This window comes from Chelonia mydas, chromosome 20 (assembly GCF_015237465.2).
Source record: "Chelonia mydas isolate rCheMyd1 chromosome 20, rCheMyd1.pri.v2, whole genome shotgun sequence".
In the NCBI taxonomy this organism is placed as follows: domain Eukaryota; kingdom Metazoa; phylum Chordata; order Testudines; family Cheloniidae; genus Chelonia; species Chelonia mydas.
This window is the reverse complement of record NC_051260.2, coordinates 5,627,983-5,650,960: the sequence shown is the minus strand read 5'-3', so window position 1 is coordinate 5,650,960 and position 22,978 is coordinate 5,627,983. Positions and strand designations below refer to the sequence as shown.

The 22,978-nt window shown below is 62.9% G+C and overlaps 2 protein-coding genes across 12 annotated transcripts in view; one reads left to right on the top strand and one right to left on the bottom strand.

Annotated features, from left to right (window-relative positions):
- The window catches only part of TNS2 (tensin 2), a 55,189-nt gene extending 37,569 nt beyond the window's left edge, over positions 1-17,620 (top strand). For 6 of the 11 annotated variants that reach the window (XM_043532637.1, XM_043532641.1, XM_043532639.1 and 3 more), the window contains 22 exons: positions 423-473; positions 654-776; positions 993-1,057; positions 2,155-2,238; positions 2,390-2,568; positions 3,141-3,201; positions 3,293-3,368; positions 3,841-3,970; positions 4,490-4,555; positions 4,953-5,069; positions 6,675-8,099; positions 8,378-8,534; positions 9,016-9,875; positions 11,474-11,560; positions 12,201-12,332; positions 12,717-12,809; positions 13,298-13,375; positions 14,014-14,091; positions 14,538-14,706; positions 15,070-15,138; positions 15,500-15,529; positions 16,238-17,620. In XM_043532637.1, the coding sequence (XP_043388572.1) occupies positions 423-473; positions 654-776; positions 993-1,057; positions 2,155-2,238; positions 2,390-2,568; positions 3,141-3,201; positions 3,293-3,368; positions 3,841-3,970; positions 4,490-4,555; positions 4,953-5,069; positions 6,675-8,099; positions 8,378-8,534; positions 9,016-9,875; positions 11,474-11,560; positions 12,201-12,332; positions 12,717-12,809; positions 13,298-13,375; positions 14,014-14,091; positions 14,538-14,706; positions 15,070-15,138; positions 15,500-15,529; positions 16,238-16,379 (4,272 nt within the window). In that variant the 3' untranslated portion in view covers positions 16,380-17,620. The remainder of the gene's footprint in view (positions 1-422; positions 474-653; positions 777-992; positions 1,058-2,154; positions 2,239-2,389; positions 2,569-3,140; positions 3,202-3,292; positions 3,369-3,840; positions 3,971-4,489; positions 4,556-4,952; positions 5,070-6,674; positions 8,100-8,377; positions 8,535-9,015; positions 9,876-11,473; positions 11,561-12,200; positions 12,333-12,716; positions 12,810-13,297; positions 13,376-14,013; positions 14,092-14,537; positions 14,707-15,069; positions 15,139-15,499; positions 15,530-16,237) is intronic. The other 5 variants (XM_037884016.2, XM_037884017.2, XM_043532643.1 and 2 more) reach the window with 1 other exon arrangement.
- The window catches only part of SPRYD3 (SPRY domain containing 3), a 49,755-nt gene continuing 38,447 nt past the window's right edge, over positions 11,671-22,978 (bottom strand). Inside the window, exon 11 of the mRNA XM_043532648.1 lies at positions 11,671-11,683. Within this exon, the coding sequence (XP_043388583.1) occupies positions 11,678-11,683 (6 nt within the window). The 3' untranslated portion in view covers positions 11,671-11,677. The remainder of the gene's footprint in view (positions 11,684-22,978) is intronic.

The window sequence follows — 22,978 nt, the reverse complement described above, 5'->3', positions numbered from 1 at the left end:
ACGTGGGGGACTGGGAGTCAGGTTTCTGCCACGGACTTGTCCTGTGACCCTGAGTGCGTCTCAAGCACCTATATGTGCCTCAGTTTCCCCCCCGCGTGGCCGCACAGGGATAACCATGTCAATCGCCCTGCCCCTGGCAAGGCTGCGAGGTTTCCTCGGTGTTCACGTCGGGTTTGTGCTCCAGCCAGGCCCCGGGGCCCTCCCAGCTGGGTGGCAGGGCTGGGGTGCTACAGCCAGGGGAGGGATTTGGGCATTTGTATCTGAGGGGCTGTGTGTTGGAGACTCAGCCCTGGGCGTGGGTCTCACACCAAGGCCCGTCGGGGCTGGAGGGTTTGGGGCTGCGGGACGGGGCAGGGCCGGCCGGGGGCCCCTGGGCTACAGTCGCGGTCCCGCAGCCAATGAGCTTGCTCTCTGCCTTGCAGCTTTTCAACCTGTCCGAGAAGCGCCATGATATCAGCAGGCTGAACCCCAAGGTGAGAGGGGAGGGGCACCCCACGTCCTCCGGGAGATCCCTGGGTTCTCCCAGGGAAGGGCACCATTTCCAGGGAGGGGGCAGCGGGACCCCACTCTCTAGCTCTGAGCTGGCCCTTCCCAGCTGGCTGTGTTGGGGGTGGGAGGAGGAATCTAACTGCTTGCACCCCAACGTGGCACAGGTTCAGGATTTCGGCTGGCCGGACATGCACGCGCCCCCCCTGGACAAGATCTGCTCCATCTGCAAAGCCATGGAGACCTGGCTGAACTCGGACCCGCAGCACGTCGTGGTGCTGCATTGCAAGGTGAGGGGGCAGGGTGGAGCTGGGGGGCAGGCCGGGGGCTGGGGAGGGGCACAGCGAGGAATGGGGGGAGGTTGGGGCGGGCAGTGCCCCTGACCCGTGGCGGGGTCATGCTGCTTTGGGGGTTGGGCTGCAGCAGGGACCCCACCCTGCAGGGCCCTGGCAGTGCTGGGGGGGGTTGGGGGGGACGCCGGCCCTGACGCTCTCGCTCCGCTGCAGGGGAACAAGGGCAAGACGGGCGTCATCGTGGCCGCCTATATGCACTATAGCAAGATCTCTGCCAGGTACGGAGTGGGGGGGCGGTGATCTTCCCTCCCGGCTGACCCCCCATCCCTCGGCGTGTGCTCGTCCCCTTCCCCTATTTCCAGCCCCGCCCTGGCTGCTTCTCCTTGGCCCAGCCCCACTGCCCCAGGGCAGTTACCTCCCACCCCCAACTGTTCCCCCCAACCCCCAGAGTTGTTCCCCTCCCCACTCCCCCCAGCCTTCCCCCCCCTGCCCTGACTGTTCCCCCCACCCCCCAGGGCTTTTCCCCTGCCCACTCCCACCCCCTCCACCCAGCCTCCCCCGCCTCCCCACCCTGGCTCTTCCCCCCACCCCCCCTGCCACTCCCACCCAGCCTCCCCCCAAGCCTGACTGTTCCCCCCACCCCCCAGGGCTCTTCCCCTCCCCACTCCCACCCCCTCCACCAACACCCCCCCCCCGGCCCTGGCTGTTCCCCCCACCCCCCCTGCCACTCCCACCCAGCCTCCCCCCAAGCCTGGCTGTTCCCCCCCAGGGCTCTTCCCCTCCCCACTCCCACCCCCTCCACCAACACCCCCCCCCCCGGCCCTGGCTGTTCCCCCCACCCCCCCTGCCACTCCCACCCAGCCTCCCCCCAAGCCTGGCTGTTCCCCCCCAGGGCTCTTCCCCTCCCCACTCCCACCCCCTCCACCAACACCCCCCCCCCCCGGCCCTGGCTGTTCCCCCCACCCCCCCTGCCACTCCCACCCAGCCTCCCCCCAAGCCTGGCTGTTCCCCCCACCCCCCAGGGCTCTTCCCCTCCCCACTCCCACCCCCTCCACCCAGCCTCCCCCACCTCCCCACCCTGGCTCTTCCCCCCACCCCCTCTGCCACTCCCACCCAGCCTCCCTCCAAGCCTGGCTGTTCCCCCCACCCCCCAGGGCTCTTCCCCTCCCCACTCCCACCCCCTCCACCAACACCCCCCCCCCCAGCCCTGGCTGTTCCCCCCACCCCCCAGGGCAGTTCCCCACACCTTTCTTCCTTCCCTCACCCTCCTCTGCTCCCCTCTCTCCCCTCCCCTGGAGCAGAGTCAGGCCCCGAGCCCAGGGGTCGCTCTGGCGGCCGGGGGCTCCCGCGCTGACCCCTGTGCTCTCCCCCGCAGCGCGGACCAGGCCCTCGGCACCCTGACCATGCGGAAGTTCTGCGAGGACAAAGTGGCCGCGTCCCTGCAGCCATCCCAGAAAAGGTGAGGTGGGGGCGAGGGGCGGAGGAGGGGGATGTGGTGACCATTAAGGGACAGGGGAGGGTCCCCACTGGCTGGCCCCTCCCCCCCCGCCCGCTCCAGTGCGGGGAGGGCCAGGACCCTGGGGCTGAGCTGTCCCCCCTGAACCCCCCAGGTACATCAAGTACTTCAGCGGGCTGCTGTCAGGCACCATCAAGATGAATAGCAACACCCTGTTCCTGCACCACGTCCTCATTCCCGCCATCCCCAGCTTCGAGGCCAGCGGAGGTGAGTGCCACGGGGCACACGCAGACTCCGGCCCCGGGTGTGTGCCGACGCTCCCACGTGCAACAGGTGGGCACCCATGCAGGTGAACCAGCCACTGTGCGCAAAGCAAGCGCACGCACGTGGGTGAGCCTGCCATCGTGTGCAAAATGTGCACACTCACACTTGCACACACAAATGAGTACGCATGTGTGAACCTGCAGACCCGTGCACAACGTGTGTGCTTGCGTGCACGCCAACCCAACGGGTGCGTGCAAATGAGCACTCGTCAACTTGCTGATGTGCGCAAAATGGGCACACGTGCACACACACTCCCCCGTCGGCATGTGCACGATGGGCACGCTCACACGGGTGCGAATGTGCTGGGGTGTGCAAAACGGGCACGCTCACACGCCCAAACCTGCAGGCGTGTGCAAAGTGGGCCCGAGTTGCGTCGCGCACCCCCAGGAGTCCCGGGGCACAGACGCGTGTGAACCAGCTGTTCGGGCCTGCACGCATGGGTGTGGCATTGCACCCTCGCCAGGGAGCTCATGCCCCTGTGTCCTGAGCCAATTACGAGGGCTCCCTGCCAGACTGGCTCAGCCCTTGGCTGAAGCAGCCTGCCCCCTTACCCTCTGCCCCCTCTCCCCATCCCGCCCTAGGCTACCAGCCTTTCCTGAAGATCTACCAGTCCATGCAGCTCGTCTACACCTCGGGGATCTAGTGAGTATGAGGCACCTGCTGCTTGGGAGCTGCTGGGCCCGTCCCCCAACGCTCTGACCCCAGCCCCGTGTTTCTCTGCCCTCCCTTGCAGCAGCGTCCCGGGCCCCGGCCCCCAGAAGCTGTGTGTCACCCTGGAGCCAGCCCTGCTGCTGAAAGGGGACGTGATGGTGAGTACGGCCAGTGCCAGGAAGCGGGGGGGCTCTGCCGGGTAAGGAGTGGGCGCAAAGTCCAGAGCCCACCCCCACCCCCACCAGCTCTGAGCCCGGCAGGGAAGCGGGCTGCTAGGAACAGAGCAGGAGGAACCGGGGGGCTGAGGCTCGGTTGCCTGCCAGACAGCTCTGCGAGGCAGGCAGCAGGTGTGAGCATGGGGCTGTGCACACCCAGGATGGGGGGGGTGCCAGTGTGCACAAATGGGGGGTGAGTGTGCCCGTGTGTGTGTGTGCGAGCGTGGGGGTGTCAGCGTGCACAATGGGTGTGTACGAGTGTGCCTCTGTTTGCACAGGGGGCGATCCATGTGTGTGTGCGTGCACAGACGTGGGTGTGCATGGGGGGCTGTGGGCATGTCCGTGGGTTTGCATGTGCCCGGGGGGGGGCTGGGGGCCCCTGCAGCAGGGCTGATTCCACCCTCACCCCCCCCAGGTGAAGTGCTACCACAAGCAGACCTGCAGCTCTGACCGGGACGTGGTTTTCCGCATCCAATTCCACACGTGCACCATCCACGGCACCCAGCTCTGGTTCGGGAAGGATGAGCTGGACGAGGCCTGGCAAGGTGAGCAGGGCAGGGGGCGGCACCACGGGCAGGCTCCAAACGGGGCATCGGCATGCAGCTCAGAACCCTCTACGCACCTCGTGGCAGTGACCTGTCCTGCCCCAGTACCTGGGACCCCTCTGCTCCCCCTGACCCCCTCATACCCAGGAACCTCTGCTCCCCTTGGCCCCTCATACCCAGGAACCTCTGCTCTCCTTGGCCCCCTCATACCTGGGACCCCTGTGCTTCCCCTGCCCCCTCGTACCCGGGACCCCGGGATCCCCCCTGCCCCCTTGTACCTAGGACCCCTCTTCTCCCCCTGCCCCCTCATACCCAGGACCCCTGGCTCCCTTTTGCCCCCTCGTGCCTGGGACCCCTCTGCTCCCCCTGCCCCCTCATGCCTGGGACCTCCCACCCCCTCTTGCAGGGACCCCATGCCCCTGCCCCCTCATGCCTGGGACCTCCCACCCCCTCTTGCTGTACCCTCAGCCAAAAGCTCCTCTGTTCACCGTGTGCTACGCTCTCCTTTCCTCTCCCCAGACGAGCGCTTCCCCTTCGAAGCCAGCGTGGAGTTCGTCTTCTCTTCCAGCCCTGAGAAGATGAAAGGTGAGGGGCTGGCAGGCGGGGAGGGGGGAAAGTTCCCCCGCACAGTGGTAGCACCCCCTAAGCCTCCCCCACCCTTCTGCACTGAGCCAAGCTCGCCCAGGAATCCCCTGCCCCCTGGGCCAATCCGGTAGGACACCCCCCACCCCCACAGCGAGCCAGGATTGACACCTCAAGCCAGAAGTCCCATTGCCCTGGGCCAGGCTGGGAGGACCCCCCGAGCCAGGAGACCCCCCCACCTGGTGGGAGCCCCCCAACAGCCAGGAGACCCCCCACCCCCAACCCAGCAGCTAGGCTGCTCTCAGCCCAGTCCCTCACTGAGGGAGCAGCCCACAAAGGGCCCATTTCCCAGCCGGAGGGCTGCCCCAGCCCGTGGCCCTCACCGGTTCTCTCCCCTCAGGCCTGGAGACCTTACGGAACAGCCCATCCATCACAGTGGATTATAACATCTCCGATCCCATGGTGCGCTGGGACTCCTACGAGAACTTCAACCTGCACCACGAGGACAGCCTGGAAGGTACGGCCGGGCACCGACAGGGCCTGGGCACAGCCACCCCCAGCCACCCGCTCCCGCATGCCACAGGGGTGACTGGCCAGGGCAGTGGGGCCACCCATAGAGAACAATGTGACTACAGAGCTGGGTGGAAGTCAGGACACCTGGCTTCTCTTCTCAGCTCAGCCGCTGCCCTGGGGCCTTGGCCAAGCTGCTGCCCCTCTCTCTGCCTCAGTTTCCCCTCCTGCCCTTTGTCTCTTCAGACTGTGAGGAGGGAAATGGTTTTCCTGTCCCACGAATATTTTCCAGAGTTTCAAAAATGTTCCTCTCCCAAATCAGGACGAAAAGTCAAAACCTCCAAAAACGTGACCCAAAAAACTGGGGAAAATATGTCAGTTTGGGTCACTGGGTCAATGTTTTGTTTTGATCACTTGGAACCGTTTCGGTTCAATTTTGACCTTTCTTCCCCATCCCCCCACCCCCTCCGCGGGTATGTCAGTAAATCCCCGACTGGCTCTAATGGCGATCACTTTGGGGCCAGCTGCTTGTGACATATGTACAGCGCCTAGCGCAGGGAGAGAAGGGGCAGCAGCAAAACCCACCCCTGAAGCAAGAGCCAGTGTTTGTGTAGGACCTACAGTTTTGTAGAGAGAGATTCCAAACCAAGGGGAGTTAATTAACAAAGGGATTGACATGAGGATCTGTGATGGCTTCTCTGATTGGGGGAGGGTTTGGGGGGCTGGGCGGGGGGCAGGAAATGAATGTCTTAAACCACCAGGAGATTTGTGGGAAAGTAATGGTTCCGGGATATTTGGTCATTGGCAGGAAGGGTTGTTCCTGGGGTCTAGCACCCCCTGGTGGAACGAGTCTAAATGAATTTCTGAAGTCGTGCGTGTGTGTCTGTGAGTACACGTGTGTGTTCATGTCTGTATGTGCCTCTTTGGGTTGTATCTCTGTATGTGTGTGTGTGTAACTTTACGTGTGTGTAACTTTTTTGTGGGGGAGGGTCTCTGTGTTCACGAGGTTGTTGTGGGTTTCGTTCTGTGGTTGTCAGGGAGATTTTCAAAGGTATGAATGGAAGTTAGGGGGTGTGTGTGTGTGTGTGTGTGTGTGTCCCTGCTGCCCCTGTCAGCGGAGATGAGCCCTGCATAGTGTGTGTGTGGGTCCATGCTGCCCGCTGCTGGAGGGGATGAGACCTCCTCCGTGTGTGTGTCTGTCTGTCTGTCTGTCTGTCTGCTGCCCCATGCTGGTAAGGATGAGCCCTCCTCTGTGTGTGTGTGTGTGTGTGTGCGAGCGCGTGCGCTGCCCCCTGCTGGAGGGGATGAGACCTGCTCTGTGTGTGTGAGTGTGTCTCTGCTGCCCCCTGCTGGCGAGGATGAGCCCTCCTGTGTACGTGTGCGTGTGTGCTGCCCCCTGCTGGAGGGGATGAGACCTGCACTGTGTGTGTGAGTGTGTCTCTGCTGCCCCCTGCTGGCGAGGATGAGCCCTCCTGTGTACGCGTGCGTGTGTGCTGCCCCCTGCTGGCAGGGACGAACCCCACCCTGCTGGCCGATCACACGTCCTGGCATCCCTGTGCGGTCGGTGCCCGAGGACAGCCCTGACTGGGCCCTGCTGTCTGCTCCCCCACAGACATGTCCCACACCCGCGGCCCCATCGACGGCAGCCTCTACGCCAAGATCAAGAAGAAGCGGAACCTGAGCGGCTTCTCCGGCGGCGGCGGCGGTGGGAGCCCGGCCAGCGCCGACTCCACCCAGCAGGGCAGCCGCTTCCTCTCCGTCAGCAGCGACTCGGGCCACTCCTCCATGCTGGCCGAACCCTCCCCTCCCGCCAAGCCGCTGCCCACGCCGGCCGAGAGGGAGGAGCTGGACAGGCTGCTCGGGGGCTTCGGGGTCAAGGCCAGGCCGGAGACCCCCAAGCAGCAGAGCGGGGCATCCCCGCACCGGGAGCTGGGGGGATGCCCGCCCAGCAACGGGGCCAGGGACAGGGAGACGGCCATCTTGGAAGACGAGCTGGTGGAAATGAGCCCCTTCGGGCCTCTGGCGTACCCCAGCCGGCGCCCCGGCCTGGCCCGCCACTGCTCCTGCCGCCTGGGCTACCGCTCGCAGAGCTGCCCGGGCGCCCACAGCCCCGAGAGGCTGCCCAATGGCGCCTACTACAGGCCAGAGGGCACCTTGGAGCGCCGGCGCCTGGTCTACAGCACCAACGGGGTCCACTTGCACCCCGCCGAGGGCTACCCCTGCCTGCCGCAGGAGGCCGGGCCGGGGGAGAAACGGCGGGTGTATCGCTCCCTCTCCGAGGGCCTGCAGCCCCTCGCCCACCCCTACGCCTACGAGCTGCCCCACAGCCCCGGTAAGCGGGAGGACCTGGCCTACAAGCCGCCCAGCTACCGGGAGGTGCTGATCCTGGAGGAGGAGCCCGCGTGCGGCTTGGAGCTGTGCCCGTGCCAGGACTGCCAGGAGAAGGTTCACGAGGAAGCCGGCCTGCCCCCCACCACCGCCTTCTACGGCCTGCACCTGGGCAGCCGCGAGCCCGAGGAGTGGGCCCACGAGCGTGCCAAGTCCCCCCTGTCCCGGCCAGGGCACCCCGGCCAGTCCCTGCCCCTGCTGATGCCGGCCGCCTACAGCCAGCGCACCCGGGGGCATCACGAGGTCTTTGAGTTCGAGCCCGCCCATGCCAAGATGCCGGCGCACTTTGGCCACAGCTACCCGGCACAGCCCATGCCCGGCGCCCATCAGAAGGGCCACAAGGGCATGGAGCAGAGCCTGGAGCCCTTCCACTACCGCTATGGCCCACCCTACCCCGCCCTGCTGCCCCACGGCGCCTACGCCTGTGGCCCCCCCACCCATTGCCCCCAGCCACCCTTCTACGGCCGGTCCCCAGCCAGGCCCTGCGCCTCCCCCCCGGACACGCCGGGCTACCACTCGCCCCCATCCAGCTCGGCGTCCCCCGTCAGCTCAGCCTACCCGGCCTCCAGGAAGCAAAGCTACGAGCCCCAGTCCCCGGAGACGGGCCAGGGGTATCCACGCCCGGGGCACCAGGACCGGATGCCCACCGGTGAGTCCCTAATATGGCATGGCACCGGCTACCAGGCCTGGGGACAGGCTAATGGCCTGGGGGGAGAGGGCTGGTGTGTGGCTAATGGAGGGATGGGTAATCTTGCCAACAGCCATGCAGGGGAGAGGACTGATGGTGGCTTAAAGGGGGTGGTGGGTGGCTTATAGCTGTGGGGGGAGCGGGCTGGTATGTGGCCGACGGGGAGGGGGGAAATCTGGCTGACAGCCAGGAGGGTGGGGGGCATGGCCTGCCTTTCACTCTGGCTGCTCTCCCCCCAGAGATGCAGGGCCCTGGGGACGAGGCGCCCTGGCGAGACACCCCTGGTTCCCTGCGCCAGCCCTCCTGGGAGGCTCACGCCGCCTGCCCCGCACCCCCCGAGCTGTCAGGCCCGCCAACTCCTCTGCACACCAGCAGCCCGGTGCAGAGCAAAGACAGGTGCGTGCCGCCCACTGCGCAGGGCGGGGGGTGGTTATGGAGTCACCCATGGGGCAGAGACCCAGAGATCCCAGGGTGGGCGCAGCGAGGCCCAGTGGCAGAGGGGTCCTAGGGCCAGAAGCAGTCTCCCCACACACACACACTCAAAGGAGACCAGCTCCCCTGCCAGTTGCCAGGCCCCCAACACCCCTTGGGAGTGATAGGTTGGTGCCCCCGGTGCCAGGGCACTGCTCCCCCTGCACCAGCTGTCCCAGGGTCGAAGCTCCCAGCCCCTGGCCAGGGGACAGTCGTCCCCACTAGGAACAGCCTCTTGGGATCCTCCGGGGAACCACCAGCCTGTGCCGTGCTGCCCTGGCACAAGCTTCTGTCTGTCCTTTGTGGACCCTTGGCCCCAGTGCTGCGGGTTGTACTGTGCCCTGCCCCTCATGTGCTGGCTGGTGCCTAGGGTGATACTGAGTGTGCCCCCTCTGTGATTCCACAGCCCGGCGATGCCCAAAGGCAGCACCCCGGCTGCCAGCCTGCAGGAGAGCTCGGCATGCTCCAGCCCCGAGGACACAGCCCCACCCAGCGACAAGAGAACCCCAGAGATGAGCTTAATCCTGCCAGGGGCCACGCCCAGCCCCACACAGCTCCCTTCTCCAACACAGGCCTGTGCCCACGGAGCCACCTCCAGGGCCCAGTCCAATGGGCCGGCCCCAAGGCAGCCCTGTCTCCGAGCCCACAGCCCCGCCAGCCCGCCCCAGGGCACCGGCCTATCCAGGGTGAACCCGGGAGACAGCCCGCGTCACCTGAATGGCCCCAGCTACCCAGCTGTCTCCCCTGATTCATCCCCCAGCAATGGGACCCCAGCGCACCCGCTGCCCCCTGGCATGGACGGGCTGGACCAACGCAGCCCCCCGACCGCGCCCATCCACAGCCCGGCCTGTGCCAGCTGCAGAGCGACAGCCACGCTCAGGAACCCAGCCCCCTACAACGGGCACCTGCAGAGTGACAGAGCCGAGCTGGCCCCGGGCACCCTGGCCCGCTGCCCCAACGGCAGCCCCCTCCCGAGCCCCATCAGCGTGCAGGTCCCAGCCCCCTACTGCCCCTCCGACCTGCAATGCTCCCCGACCCCTGCCTTCCCCATCACCACAGCCTACTACTCGGGCGGGGAGAGGAGCCCGCTGCCCCCGGGCTCCCCCAGCCAGGGCCACGCCTGCGATTCACTGCAGCAGCCGCCGTTGCCCGAGAAGCGCCACACGCCAGCGGCTGGCAGCTGGGAGAGGAGCTCGCCCCCAGGACGGGGCACCGGGACGGGCCACCACGTCACCTTCGCGCCCGACACCGCCAGGCCAGACCCAGGTGGGAGATCGGCTCCGCTGCGGGGATGGGAGGACGGCACCAGGGTCCTTTCATAATCCGCCAGCCCAGGCAGTGAGGGTCTGAGCTGCCCCACAGCCAGCATTTCTGCCCCGATCCCTACAGCGCCCCCTGCTGGGAGAGGCCGCAGAGTATTTGGGAACTCCCGCCACGGCCAGCACTCCTGCCCCGATCCCTACAGCGCCCCCTGCTGGGAGAGGCCGGGCAGAGTAGCTGGGAACTCCTGCTATGGCCAGTGCTCCTGCCCCGATCCCTACAAAGCCCCTGCTGGGAGAGGCCAGGCAGAGTAGCTGGGAACTCCCACTACGGCCAGCGCTCCTGCCCCGCTCCCTACAGCGCCCCCTGCTGGGAGAGGCCGGGCAGAGTAGCTGGGAACTCCCACTACGGCCAGCGCTCCTGCCCCGCTCCCTACAGCGCCCCCTGCTGGGAGAAGCCGGGCAGAGTAGCTGGGAACTCCTGCTATGGCCAGTGCTCCTGCCCCGATCCCTACAAAGCCCCTGCTGGGAGAGGCCAGGCAGAGTAGCTGGGAACTCCTGCTATGGCCAGTGCTCCTGCCCCGATCCCTACAAAGCCCCTGCTGGGAGAGGCCAGGCAGAGTAGCTGGGAACTCCCACTACGGCCAGCGCTCCTGCCCCGCTCCCTACAGCGCCCCCTGCTGGGAGAGGCCGGGCAGAGTAGCTGGGAACTCCCACTACGGCCAGCGCTCCTGCCCCGCTCCCTACAGCGCCCCCTGCTGGGAGAAGCCGGGCAGAGTAGCTGGGAACTCCTGCTATGGCCAGTGCTCCTGCCCCGATCCCTACAAAGCCCCTGCTGGGAGAGGCCAGGCAGAGTAGCTGGGAACTCCTGCTATGGCCAGTGCTCCTGCCCCGATCCCTACAAAGCCCCTGCTGGGAGAGGCCAGGCAGAGTAGCTGGGAACTCCCACTACGGCCAGCGCTCCTGCCCCGCTCCCTACAGCGCCCCCTGCTGGGAGAGGCCGGGCAGAGTAGCTGGGAACTCCCACTACGGCCAGCGCTCCTGCCCCGCTCCCTACAGCGCCCCCTGCTGGGAGAAGCCGGGCAGAGTAGCTGGGAACTCCTGCTATGGCCAGTGCTCCTGCCCCGATCCCTACAGCGCCCCCTGCTGGGAGAAGCCGGGCAGAGTAGCTGGGAACTCCTGCTATGGCCAGTGCTCCTGCCCCGATCCCTACAGCGCCCCCTGCTGGGAGAAGCCGGGCAGAGTAGCTGGGAACTCCCACTATGGCCAGTGCTCCTGCCCCGATCCCTACAAAGCCCCTGCTGGGAGAGGCCAGGCAGAGTAGCTGGGAACTCCCACTATGGCCAGCGCTCCTGCCCCGCTCCCTACAGCGCCCCCTGCTGGGAGAAGCCGGGCAGAGTAGCTGGGAACTCCTGCTACGGCCAGCGCTCCTGCCCCGCTCCCTTCAGCACCCCCTGCTGGGAGAGGCTGAGCTGGAAGCAATGACGGAAGGTGAGATACTCCCCCCCCGCCCCCAGTTTAGTAGGTTCCCCCTTGAAACGTGAGCAAGGGTTTCTTTCACTGGCATCCCCATCCGGCTCACCGGGGGCCGCTGTTCCCTTTCAGACACACAGCCGGAGAGCCACAGCAACGTCAAATTTGTCCAGGATACGTCCAAGTTTTGGTATAAACCCAACCTGTCCCGGGACCAAGGTACAGTGTGCTGGGGGGGTGGGGGGAGCGGGGCTTACCTTGATTCAGTTCACACACGGGTTGGTTAGAATTTAGCAGCAGCCATGTGATATATTTTTAAGTAGGAAAAATCTTTCCCTAGACCTGCACTCCTGCTCCAGGCTGCGCTCAGCTTCCAGAGCTGGGACTAGAACCCAGAAGGCCAAATCCCACCTGTTCTAACCACTAGACCCCACTCCCATCAGAACCCAGGAGTCCTGACACCCCTCCCATATAGAACCATCCAGGACACCAGGGGCATCCTCAGAGCTCGGCTGTCCGGTCACCCCAGTCAGTCTGTATGGAGGGGCAGGCTGGGACGTGCAGCCCGAATTCCATCCCGGCCAGGGCCATGCAGCGGGCACCGTCTGGGCATGAGCTGAACCCCTGTGGGGCAGGAGGCAGCTTCCCCCCTGAATGGCACCGCACCTGCACCACGGGGCTTGGCTGCTACAGGGCTAGGGGACTCGTGGGAGGGAGCCGTGGTTCTCTCCACAGATCCTCCCTCGTGGGCAATGTAGGCAGGGCGACGGCTGGCAGAGGAGCGGGCAGGGTGACGGCTGACACAGGAAGCTCAAACAGGCTCTTCCCCTTGTCGTCCCCCCCCCCCCCCCCCGAGCAGCCATCGCCCTGCTGAAGGACAAGGAGCCCGGCTGCTTCCTCATCCGCGACAGCAACTCCTTCCAAGGTGCCTACGGGCTGGCTCTGAAAGTGGCGACACCCCCGGCCAACTGCCTCACCCTCCCTTCCAAAGGTAAGGTGCAGACACCCCCAGCTGAGCCCCGCAGCAGGAACCGATGACCATTACCCCCAGGTTGTAGGTGGGGAAACTGAGGCACAGACTCTGGGGCAGGAAGCTGGGAAGAGAACCCAGGAGTCCTGGCTCCTGGGCTCATTCCTGCTCAAACTACTAGAGCCCGTTCTCATCCCAGAGCCAGGAACAGAACCCTGGAGTCCTGACTGCCAGCCCCCTCCCCTACCCTACTAGCCCTTCCATTGCCCTTTGGGAGCTGGTGCCCACCCCATTGCCAGGGTGCTCCCAGCCCCACCGGCACCAAGGAGAAGGCAGGGCGTGGGGCTTGGGGAGGGGCAGCGGGTCTGCAGCGAGGGTCTCTCACCTGGCTGGGTCCCTGCCCAGGTGACCCCATGGAGCAGCTGGTGCGTCACTTCCTGGTTGAGACAGGCCCCAAGGGGGTGAAGATCAAGGGCTGCCAGAATGAACCCTATTTCGGTGAGTGATGGGGGTGGGGGACCCCCACTCATGTCCTTCAATTCCCCGGCCCTTGGCTGCCAGCCCTTGGCATGTCGACCACTGAGCGATGGGCACCCGCAGCAGGGGGCATCTTGCCACCCCAGCCCATCCCAGGCACAGAGCTTGGCCTTGGGTCTCCTGCAAAGACGCCAGCTTGTCCCTCACCCCAGCCGCAGCCTGGGGCTTCTGCCCCCCACCCCTTTGCTGCCTGCAGGGGGGAGCCTGGGGTGCAGTAGCGGGGCGGAAGGGAGGGGCAGCAGGCTGGACCTGCTCCGGGGTCTTGGAGGGGGTGAAAGCAGAAGGACATCAGAGCTCGGGCGTTGGGTAGCAAAGGGCATCGAGGAAGGGGGCCAGGGTGGGTGCATGGGGAAGAGGGCTGGGTCGGGGCAGATGCCAGAGGAGCCGCTGATTGTGGGCCCGGGGAAGGGGCTGGGGCAGGGGAAGCTGATTGTGCGTGTGCCCTGCAGGAAGCCTGCCCGCCCTGGTCTCGCAGCACTCCATCACCCCCATCTCTCTGCCCTGCAAGCTCCGGATCCCCAGCAGAGGTAGGTACCCAGGGAGGGGGCACCCCCAGCCCCGGCTCTGGAGACCTCTCAGCCCCAGGGGCCCGTGGCGATGGTCCCATCTGACACTGCTGCAGAACATGCTCTGCACACACCCACTCGGGCACCCAGGGAGGGGGCAGCACCCTTCCCCGCACCTCCCGCCCTGCACCCCTCTGTCAGCAGAGAGGGAGGCCCTGCCCTGACTGTGTTCTCCCACAAGGGGGCGCTACCCACAGGTTTGAATCCCGCCTGCATCCCTCGGCCCTGGCCGGGGCGGTTCCTGGCTGCTTGGACAAGGCCACAAGCCCAGGGCCCCTCTGCTCCGTGAGGGCAGCACCCAGATCCCCCCCCAAACAAGAGCTTGCTTTGCTGTTAGCAGGCCAGATCCCCACTACCCACACTGACACGAACTCAGGCCGCACAGACAGGTGAACCCAGGAGTCCTGGTCCCCAGGGCGTGGCCCCTGGCAGAGCTGGGAATGGAACCCAGGAGTCCTGACTCCCAGCACTCGCCCCGCCCCCCTGCTCTAACCACTAGCCCCCCATGCCCCTCCCAGAGCTGGGAATGGAACCCAGGAGTCCTGGTTGCTTGCTGCAGCCGCTAGCCCACACTGCCTCTGCATCCCTCTCTCGCTCAGATCCCATGGAGGAGACCCCGGACGTGGCCATTCCCACCAACGTGAGCACGGCGGCTGATTTGTTGAAGCAGGGAGCGGGTAGGTCGGGCGGGCCGAGCAGGGTGGGTGGTCCCAGCACCCCCTTGGGGCTGGGAGCCGGCTGCGGTGGCATGGGGGCAGTAGGGATCACATGGGTAAAGTTGGGGGGTCTTGGGAGATGCCCATCCACACCCACTGGCCACTCAGCACAGAGCCAGCCCAGGCCAGGCCCAGCTTCATGGCCACCCTTCCTGGCAGCGCAGGGCGGCCTGGCCGGGAGACCCGGACTGGGGTGGGAGGGTCTCTCTGCTGGGGTCTGCAGAGGGGGGTCTGGTGGGTCACAGAGAGTGAGGGTGGGGTTTGGGGCCAGCTGGCTCCCCAGTCAGACCTGTGGGGGGCCCCAGCCCGGCTCCCCCCGGCTGGGGCACGGTGCTGAGGCCAGGGGTTGGGGGGAACGAGGCCCCTGGGGACTGCCCCCCGGTGCTGACGGCTCGTCCCTTGTCCAGCCTGCAGCGTGCTCTACCTCAGCTCGGTGGAGACGGAGTCGCTGACGGGCCCCCAGGCCGTGGCCAAGGCGGCCGCCAGCACCCTGGGTTGCAGCCCCCGCCCGCCCGCCTGCCTCGTGCACTTCAAGGTCTCGGCCCAGGGCATCACCCTGACGGACAATCAGAGGAAGTAAGTGACTCCCCTGCCACGTGGGCAGGCACCGTGCCCCCCTCCTAGGGGGCAGCCCCATTGGGCAGGCACTTGTCCCCCTCCTGCCCTGATCTGTAAGGGGAGACCCCTAGGCTCTGCCCAGGCCCCAACCCTGCCCTCTCTGCGGCATCCCTTCCACCCTCTGCCTACCGTGGAGCATCCCAGGCCCCACCCCCCACCTACGGCGGGCATCCCCTGTCCAGGCCCCTCCCTGTGCTGCAAATACCCCTCCCCATCCCCTCGCTGCCCCTTCTTCCGTCCTCGTGCTGGGGGGCTGGCCCTGCCCCGGGCCACCTGCCCAGCACCCTGCACTGATACCCAGCCATTGGCTTGATCCAACAGGCTGTTTTTCCGGCGCCATTACCCTGTGACCAGCATCACCTTCTGCAGCACGGACCCACAGGACAGGAGGTAACGGACACGTCCACACCCAAACAGTGGGTGCCGGGAGCTCCCCACAGCCTGCGCTCCCGCCCCACTCCCCACAGCGCCCCCTGCTGGGAGAGGCCGGGACTGGAGTAGCCGGGCGCTCCCCCGATGGCCTGCGCTCCTGCCCCGCTCCCCACAGCGCCCCCTGCCGGGAGTCACTGGGACTACAGTAGCCGGGAGTTCCCTCCCACGGCCAGCCCTCCTGCCCCACTCCCCACAGCGTCCCCTGCTGGGAGAGGCTGGATCTGGTGTCGATGGGAGCTCCCCCTGGCATTGGTGTCACTTGGAGCAAATATCATTTTCCCTGCTGAGCGACAAGGGCTGTTTGTTTGTTTAACTGCAGGTGGACGAATCCGGACGGCACCACCTCCAAGTGAGTGCAGGGAGGGGCAGGGCCAGCACTGCAGCCAAAGCCCAGTAGCGCACCTGGCCCAGCCACGGGGCTGCCCTGGTGTAGAATCAGAGACCCTGTGACCTGCACAGCCCTCCCCCAGGGACCCCTGCACGGGCGGGACAGACAGACCCTCCCCCAGGGACCTCTGCACGGCCGGGACTGACAGACCCTCCCCTAGGGACCCCTGCATGGCCGGGACTGACAGACCCTCCCCCAGGGAACTCCTCCACCCTGTCCAGTAACCAGCAGGGCTCTGCTCTGGGGCTGGCCCTTCTGTTTGTCCCATGGATGCGCTTGCTTTTAGCATCCTTGTGATTTCACCCTGTTTCCCCCAGGGTGGACATCGCAGGTCTGGGGTGGGCGCAGCAGGGCTGGGGTCAGCAGGGCCACGGTGGGTGCAGTGCAGCTGGGGTCACTGTGGTGGGACTGGGGCCAGCGGGGCCGGGGTCATCAGGGCCACGGTGGGTGCAGTGGGGCTGGGATCAGTGGGGCCGGGGTGGGCACAGCAGGGCTGGGGTGGGTGCAGTGGGGCTGGAGTGGCACCATGGGGTCAGGTTTGACCCAGTGGGGCAAGGTCAGCGCCATGGGGTCAGGTCAGCGCCGTGGGGGGAGGCTGGGGGGGCAGGTCAGCGCCGGGGAAGCTGTCTTGCCGGCCGGCTCGCTCCAGTCTCGTCTCCTCCCTCGCAGGCTCTTCGGCTTTGTGGCTAAGAAGCAGGGCAGCCCCTGCGAGAACGTCTGCCACCTCTTCGCCGAGCTCGACCCCGAGCAGCCGGCCTTGGCCATCGTCAACTTCATCACCAAGGTCATGCTGGGGACGCACCGGAAATGAGCGAGGCCGGGGGGGAGAGACGTGGGCGCTGGCCTTCGCCCACGGCCCGCAGAGAGACGCCAGCCCTGCCCCTTCCCCCCCCCCCGGCCAGCGCCCAGCCACGCAGGGGGGGGGCAGCGGCTCCCAGCGGGGGCAGGGGCTGGCCTGCGGGTGCGGCCCACCCATCTGCTGACCCTCACACAGGCCTGATCCCTCTCTCCCGTCAGTCGGGATGGGGAGGGGGGGGTTTCTCATCTAGCCCTTCCCCCCCCCCAGCTCGAAACTTTAACCCTCTCAGAGCCACCAAAAACCAAAGGCACCTTCCTAACCGGGGGGGCCCGGTTCGGTCTCACACCCTGTGGTGGCACAGCAGGGGTTAATGCTCAGGGCTTGGAAGGGGGTGGCCTTGGGGCTGGTGATCTCGGGGGGTGCAGGGTCACTGGAGACAGTGGGGGGCATGGAAGAGGTGGGCAGCCAGGGGCTGGGCCGTTGCCAAGGGGACGAGGGATCCTGGAGGGGGAAGTGTCTGAGAAGCTGTAAGTGCTGAAGGAGCAGGGGGCAGGAGCGTGCGGCGTTTAGCAAGGCCAGGGCCCACCCCAGGGTGCCCGGCCCTGCCTGGGGTTGCCGGGCGCCGAGGGAGTGGGAGGGACAAGTTCATGCTCCTGGCCTGATCGGTGCGGGCACTTGGCTTTCACAGGATTCAAGAGCAGAGCCAGTGTGGTCTAGGGGGTTAAAGGAGGGGTGGGGCTGGCGCTCAGGACTCCTGGGTTCTAGTCCCTGCTCATGGCCAGGTGTGGGATCTAGCATGCTAGAGCAGAGGGGGCTGGGTGCTAGGACTCCTGGGTTCTATTCCCAGCTCATGGAGGGGCGTGGGATCTAGAGCGGGGGTGGGGCTGGGTGCTAGGACTCCTGGGTTCTATCCCCAGCTCTCCCGCTGCTGGGCGGGGTCCTTAGCAAGTGCAACGTCAGCCCCAATGCGAGGGGGCGGTTGTTTCGCGGCGGGCCAGCTGCCTACGGGGGCGGGCTGCTCCCACAGCCGAGACCCTGCCCGCGCAGGCAGGGCCAACTCCGGTCCTGCTGCCCGAGAGCGCCAGCGCCTTGGGGGGCCCAGCCAACGCCCCACAGCCACTGCTTCGCCATCTGCCTCCAGTGCGGAGGAAGGGCTGCAGCCGGCCGCTGCCGAAGGCCTCGCTCCGTGGGGGCGGGATTTAATTAAGAGAAGAGATCTATTTTTGTCTAATAAAGAATTTATATGACCTCCAGGCAGAGGCGTCTCTCTGCCGTCTACTGGGGGGAGTGGAACGTGGGGCCTTAGCCAGCCGCGTCTTTTTTTCTCCTTTGTACAAATTTCGACGGAAGCTCTCGGATCCCACTTGTAACTGCCCTAGAACAACCTGCCAGGGGAAAATACGCCACCCCCGGCCCCAGGCATCTGCCCCCCTGTGTAGCCCGGCTCACTGCTCTGGGCACGCTGCCTCCAGGCCCATCTTTGCGCCTACCGGGCTGAGGCGAGCCTGGAATTTGGGAAAGGGGCTGTGGGGAGCGAGAGACCCAGCCCCTTGTCGGATCGGAGCAGCAAGGGAGAACTCAGCCAGCAAGCGGGAAGGGAGGGAGGGAGAAGGAGCTCCCGGGGGGGCTGGGTCCAGATGGTGCAATGACTCCCGGGATCATAGGACCAGCCCCCTCCCAGTGCCAGGTTTGCTGCTCTGACCAGACATCTAAAAACCAAACCAAACCGCTCCCCGGCTCCACTCCAGGGGAGGGTGGGGGGAGAACGAGCCACCCATGACAGATGTTAGCCACACTGCGCAACGCACGCCTGGAAGATACAAGCCTGATGAGCCATGATGGAGAAGATAGAATAGCCCCCTTCCTCCTTGCCCCTGTCCATCCAGAGCTGCCGGGTGGCTTTGCTAAAAGTTAACTGGGAGGAAACCAGTGGGATGGATATGAGAGAGAGCAGCCATACTGGGTCAGCCCAATGGGCCAGCCAACCCAGTGGGAATGCACAGACCAGGCAGTCAGCGAGTGGTCTGTCCCCAGTCATCCACTCCCACTTTCTGACGGCAAGAGGTTTAGGGACACCCAGAACACGGGGCTGTGTTCCTCACCATCTTGGCTCATAGCCATTGCAGGACCTATCCTCCATCAACTTATCTCATTCGGTTTTGAACCATGTTGTAGTTTTGGCCTTCACAACATCCCCTGGCAAGGAGTTCCACAGATTGACTGTGTTGTGTGAAGAAGTACTTCCTTTTGTTTGTTTTAAACCTGCTGCCTGCTAAATCTCATTGGGTGAGCCCAGTTCTTGTGTTATGGGGCAGGGTAAATAACACCTCCTTAGACACTTTCTCCTCACCAGGTATGATTTTGTAGCTTTCTATCATAGACACCCCCCTCCCCAATCCTGCCCCATTCAGCTCTTTTCTCAGCAATCCCAGCCTTTTGAACCGCTTCTCCTCTGGAAGTTTTCTTGCCCTTCTCTGTACCTTTTCCACTTTGAATATCTCTTGTTTGAGACCAGGCAAGCAGACCTGCACGCAGTATTCAAGGTGTAGGTGAACCATGGATTTATATAGTGGCATTAGGATATTTACTGTCTTAGGATTTATCGTTTCCATTTAATTAGCCTCTTTGTCTTGGTGTAGTCCCCCCTTTGGAAGTTAAATGCTACCAGGGTGGGCGTCTTTGGCATTTCCCCCTGCACAAGGGTGTTACATTGAATTATTGTCACTGTTACCAAGCGGTTTGGCTCCTCTCACCTCCTGGGCGAGACCCCGGGCTTGCTTAGGACAAAATCAAGAAGTGCCTCTTCCCTTGCGGGTTTCAGAACTAGCTGCTCTAAGAGCCAGCCATTAGCCCTGCCTAGACATTTTATCCCAGCCAGAGGTGAGGTTCCCAGTCAGTCCAAGTTGAAATCCCTCGTTATTACTTATTCTTTCCTATCCTCTTTGGAGACTATTGCAGCAATTCTCAAACTTCGTGACCTCCCTTCTGACAACAAAAACTACTACACGACCCCAGGAGGGGAGATTGAGCCCCGCCGCCTTGGGCAAGGGGGCCAAAGCTGAAGGCCAAGGGCTTCTGCCCTGGGCGGGGGGCATGTAACCTTAGCCCTGGCCAGTGGGGCTTCAGACTTGCTGGGGCCCAGAGCCAACACCAGCCTCAGTGACCCCATTAAAATAGGGTCGCAAACCCACTTTGGGGTCACGACCCACAGTTTGAGAACCCCTGGACTATTGCATTCCCTCTTTAATAAATTCATCCCTCAGGGCTGTCTCCGCTGGAAAGGTGTGCTTCTCTGCTCCTGTTGGCCTTCCCCCAGCCTTTAGTTTAAAAATAAATAAATCAATCCTCTACAACCTTTTCAATTTTTGATGCCAGCAGTCTGGTTCCATGCTGGTTTGGGTGGAGCCCATCCCCCTTGTATGGGCTCTTCCTTTCCCCAAAGGTTCCCCAGTTCCTAATAAATCTAATCTCTCCTGCCTACACCATTCATGCATTAAGACTTACCATTCTGCCTGGCTTCCTCGCTCTGCCCGTGGAACTGGAAGCATTACAGAGGAATGGTCATCAGTAAGGTTCAGAGTTAACATGGTGAGCAGAGAGATGAGGGCCTGAGTCTGGAGGGAGCCCAGACGTCCTCACCCCACCCCCCTCCACTGCATCTGTCTAAAACAGCAGCACAAGCCGAAGGTATGGGCCGTGTCCCGCTCAGCATCAGCCGGAGGGCTCCTTTCCAGTCAGCAGCGGAGCGCCTCCTGCTGCATCACTGGCTATTGCACCTGGCTGGGCTCCCAGGCTGGAACTAGCGTTGGCCAGGCCCTGACTCTTGTTCCTGACAAACAGCATTAAGGAGCCACAGCTGGTGCTGGGTGCAGGGGAGCGGCCGCCGCCCCGCAACAAGGCAGCGCCTGCCCTGAGCAAAGCCAGAGCGGCCCACACGGCGGACGAACTCACCACAGCGGGCGTTCACAACCCAGGATGGAGGGTCCACATTACCCGACATGGGGAGGTAAAAAACAGAGCAGTGGACCGACTGGCAGCGGTGCCCTCTACCCATCGCTGGCACAGGCCCAGGCAGCTGCCCCGCCTTGGGGAAATCCAGTCACTTCTGCAGCTGCTACTACAGCTGTAAGGGGCAACTGGACAATGCCCCACCCAGGGTCATTGTTCCTCGCTAGGGTCTCTACTGGGCGGTTACACTGCAGGATGCAGCAATTACAGGGGGGGGGGTGTCTTGGATCAGCCTGATTTGGACGGGACCCTGGTTTAAGGCGTGTTCTAGTAGCCTGGGGAAGGAGGAGAAGCCCAAGAGGCAGCCAGCCTGGCTCCAAGGCCAGGACAACATGCCCCCAGTACAGCTGGCACTGGGAATGCCAGCTGGGGGGCAGAGGCAAAGCCAGGACCAGGCAGGGCAGCGAATCAGCCGCCACACTCAGCAGGATCCTCAACAGGGCAGGGAAAAAAACATTTTTTTTAAACAATTAAACAAAAAATGGATTTTTGTAACGTAAATCCACTTTATTTTGTACTTTTTTCCTTTTTAAAATGATACTTGAATTTAATACAAAATATGTGAAGGCCTAAACAACTTATCACCCCTTCAAACACTGAAATCAAAAATAAATATGCTGAATCCGTGAGCCTCTTGCAAAAACTTGAGTCAAAGGCAGCTTGTCTACATAAAGAAAGGATGTAACTGGGGCGGGGGGGGGGGTGGCACAACACGTCATGGATGCACAGGAGTAAGGGCTTGTTTTGTTGAATGAAAATCCATTTGCTGTGCAGTTTGACGTGCTTAATGAAATTCCAGTTACCATCCTAATGCAGCTTGACACACAAAGTGAAATATATCATTCACCATTTTCTAACACACTAAAAACGTGGTTAATAATCGGACAATATTAAGCTATATACCTGCTAACTCACATGTATATAGTGTCCCGATGTGTAGAAAGAATAGTAAATAGGGCAGGCGGCCAGCTTGGCTTAACAGTGAAATCCTTGCTGATCTTAAACAAAAAAGAAGCTTACAAGAAGTGGAAGACTGGACAAATGACCAGGGATGAGTATAAAAATATTGCTCGGGCATGCAGGAGTGAAATCAGGAAGGCCAAATCACACCTGGAGTTGCAGCTAGCAAGAGATGTTAAGAGTAACAAGAAGGGTTTCTTCAGATATGTTGGCAACAAGGTGGTGGTCAAGGAAAGTGTGGGCCCCTTACTGAATGAGGGAGGCAACCTAGTGACAGAGGATGTGGAAAAAGCTAATGTACTCAATGCTTTTTTTGCCTCTGTCTTCACGAACAAGGTCAGCTCCCAGACTGCTGCGCTGGGCAGCACAGCATGGGGAGGAGGTGACCAGCCCTCTGTGGAGAAAGAAGTGGTTCGGGACTATTTAGAAAAGCTGGACGAGCACAAGTCCATGGGGCCGGATGCGCTGCATCCGAGAGTGCTAACGGAGTTGGCGGATGTGATTGCAGAGCCGTTGGCCATTATCTTTGAAAACTCATGGCGATTGGGGGAAGTCCCGGATGGCTGGAAAAAGGCTAATGTAGTGCCCATCTTTAAAAAAGGGAAGAAGGAGGATCCTGGGAACTACAGGCCAGTCAGCATCACCTCAGTCCCCGGAAAAATCATGGAGCAGGTCCTCAAGGAATCCATTCTGAAGCACTTAGATGAGAGGAAAGTGATCAGGAACAGTCAGCAGGAATTCACCAAGGGCAAGTGATGCCTGACTAATCTAATTGCCTTCTATGACGAGATAACTGGTTCTGTGGATGAAGGGAAAGCAGTGGACGTGGTGTTCCTTGACTTTAGCAAAGCTTTTGACACTGACTCCCACAATATTCTTGCTAGCAAATTAAAGAAGTATGGGCTGGATGAATGCACTATAAGGTGTGTAGAAAATTGGCTAGATTGTCGGGCTCAATGGGTAGTGATCAATGGCTCCATGTCTAGTTGGCAGCCAGTATCAAGTGGAATGCCCCAAGGGTCCGTCCTGGGGCCGGTTTTGTTCAATATCTTCATTAACGATCTGGAGGATTGTGTGGATTGCACCCTCAGCAAGTTTGCAGATGACACTAAACTGGGAGGAGAGGTAGATACGCTGGAGGGTAGGGATAGGATACAGAGGGACCTAGACAAATTGGAGGATTGGGCCAAAAGAAATTTGATGAGGTTCAACAAGGACAAGTGCAGAGTCCTGCACTTAGGACGGAAGAATCCCATGCACTGCTACAGACTAGGGACCAAATGGCTCAGCAGCAGTTCTGCAGAAAAGGACCTAGGGGTGACAGTGGACGAGAAGCTGGATATGAGTCAACAGTGTGCCCTTGTAGCCAAGAAGGCCAATGGCATTTTGGGATGTATAAGTAGGGGCATTGCCAGCAGATTGAGGGACGTGATCGTTCCCCTCTGTTCGACATTGGTGAGGCCTCATCTGGAGTACTGTGTCCAGTTTTGGGCCCCACACTACAAGAAGGATGTGGAAAAATTGGAGAGAGTCCAGCGGAGGGCAACAAAAATGATTAGGGGACTGGAACACGTGACTTATGAGGAGAGGCTGAGGGAACTGGGATTGTTTAGTCTACAGAAGAGAAGAATGAGGGGGGATTT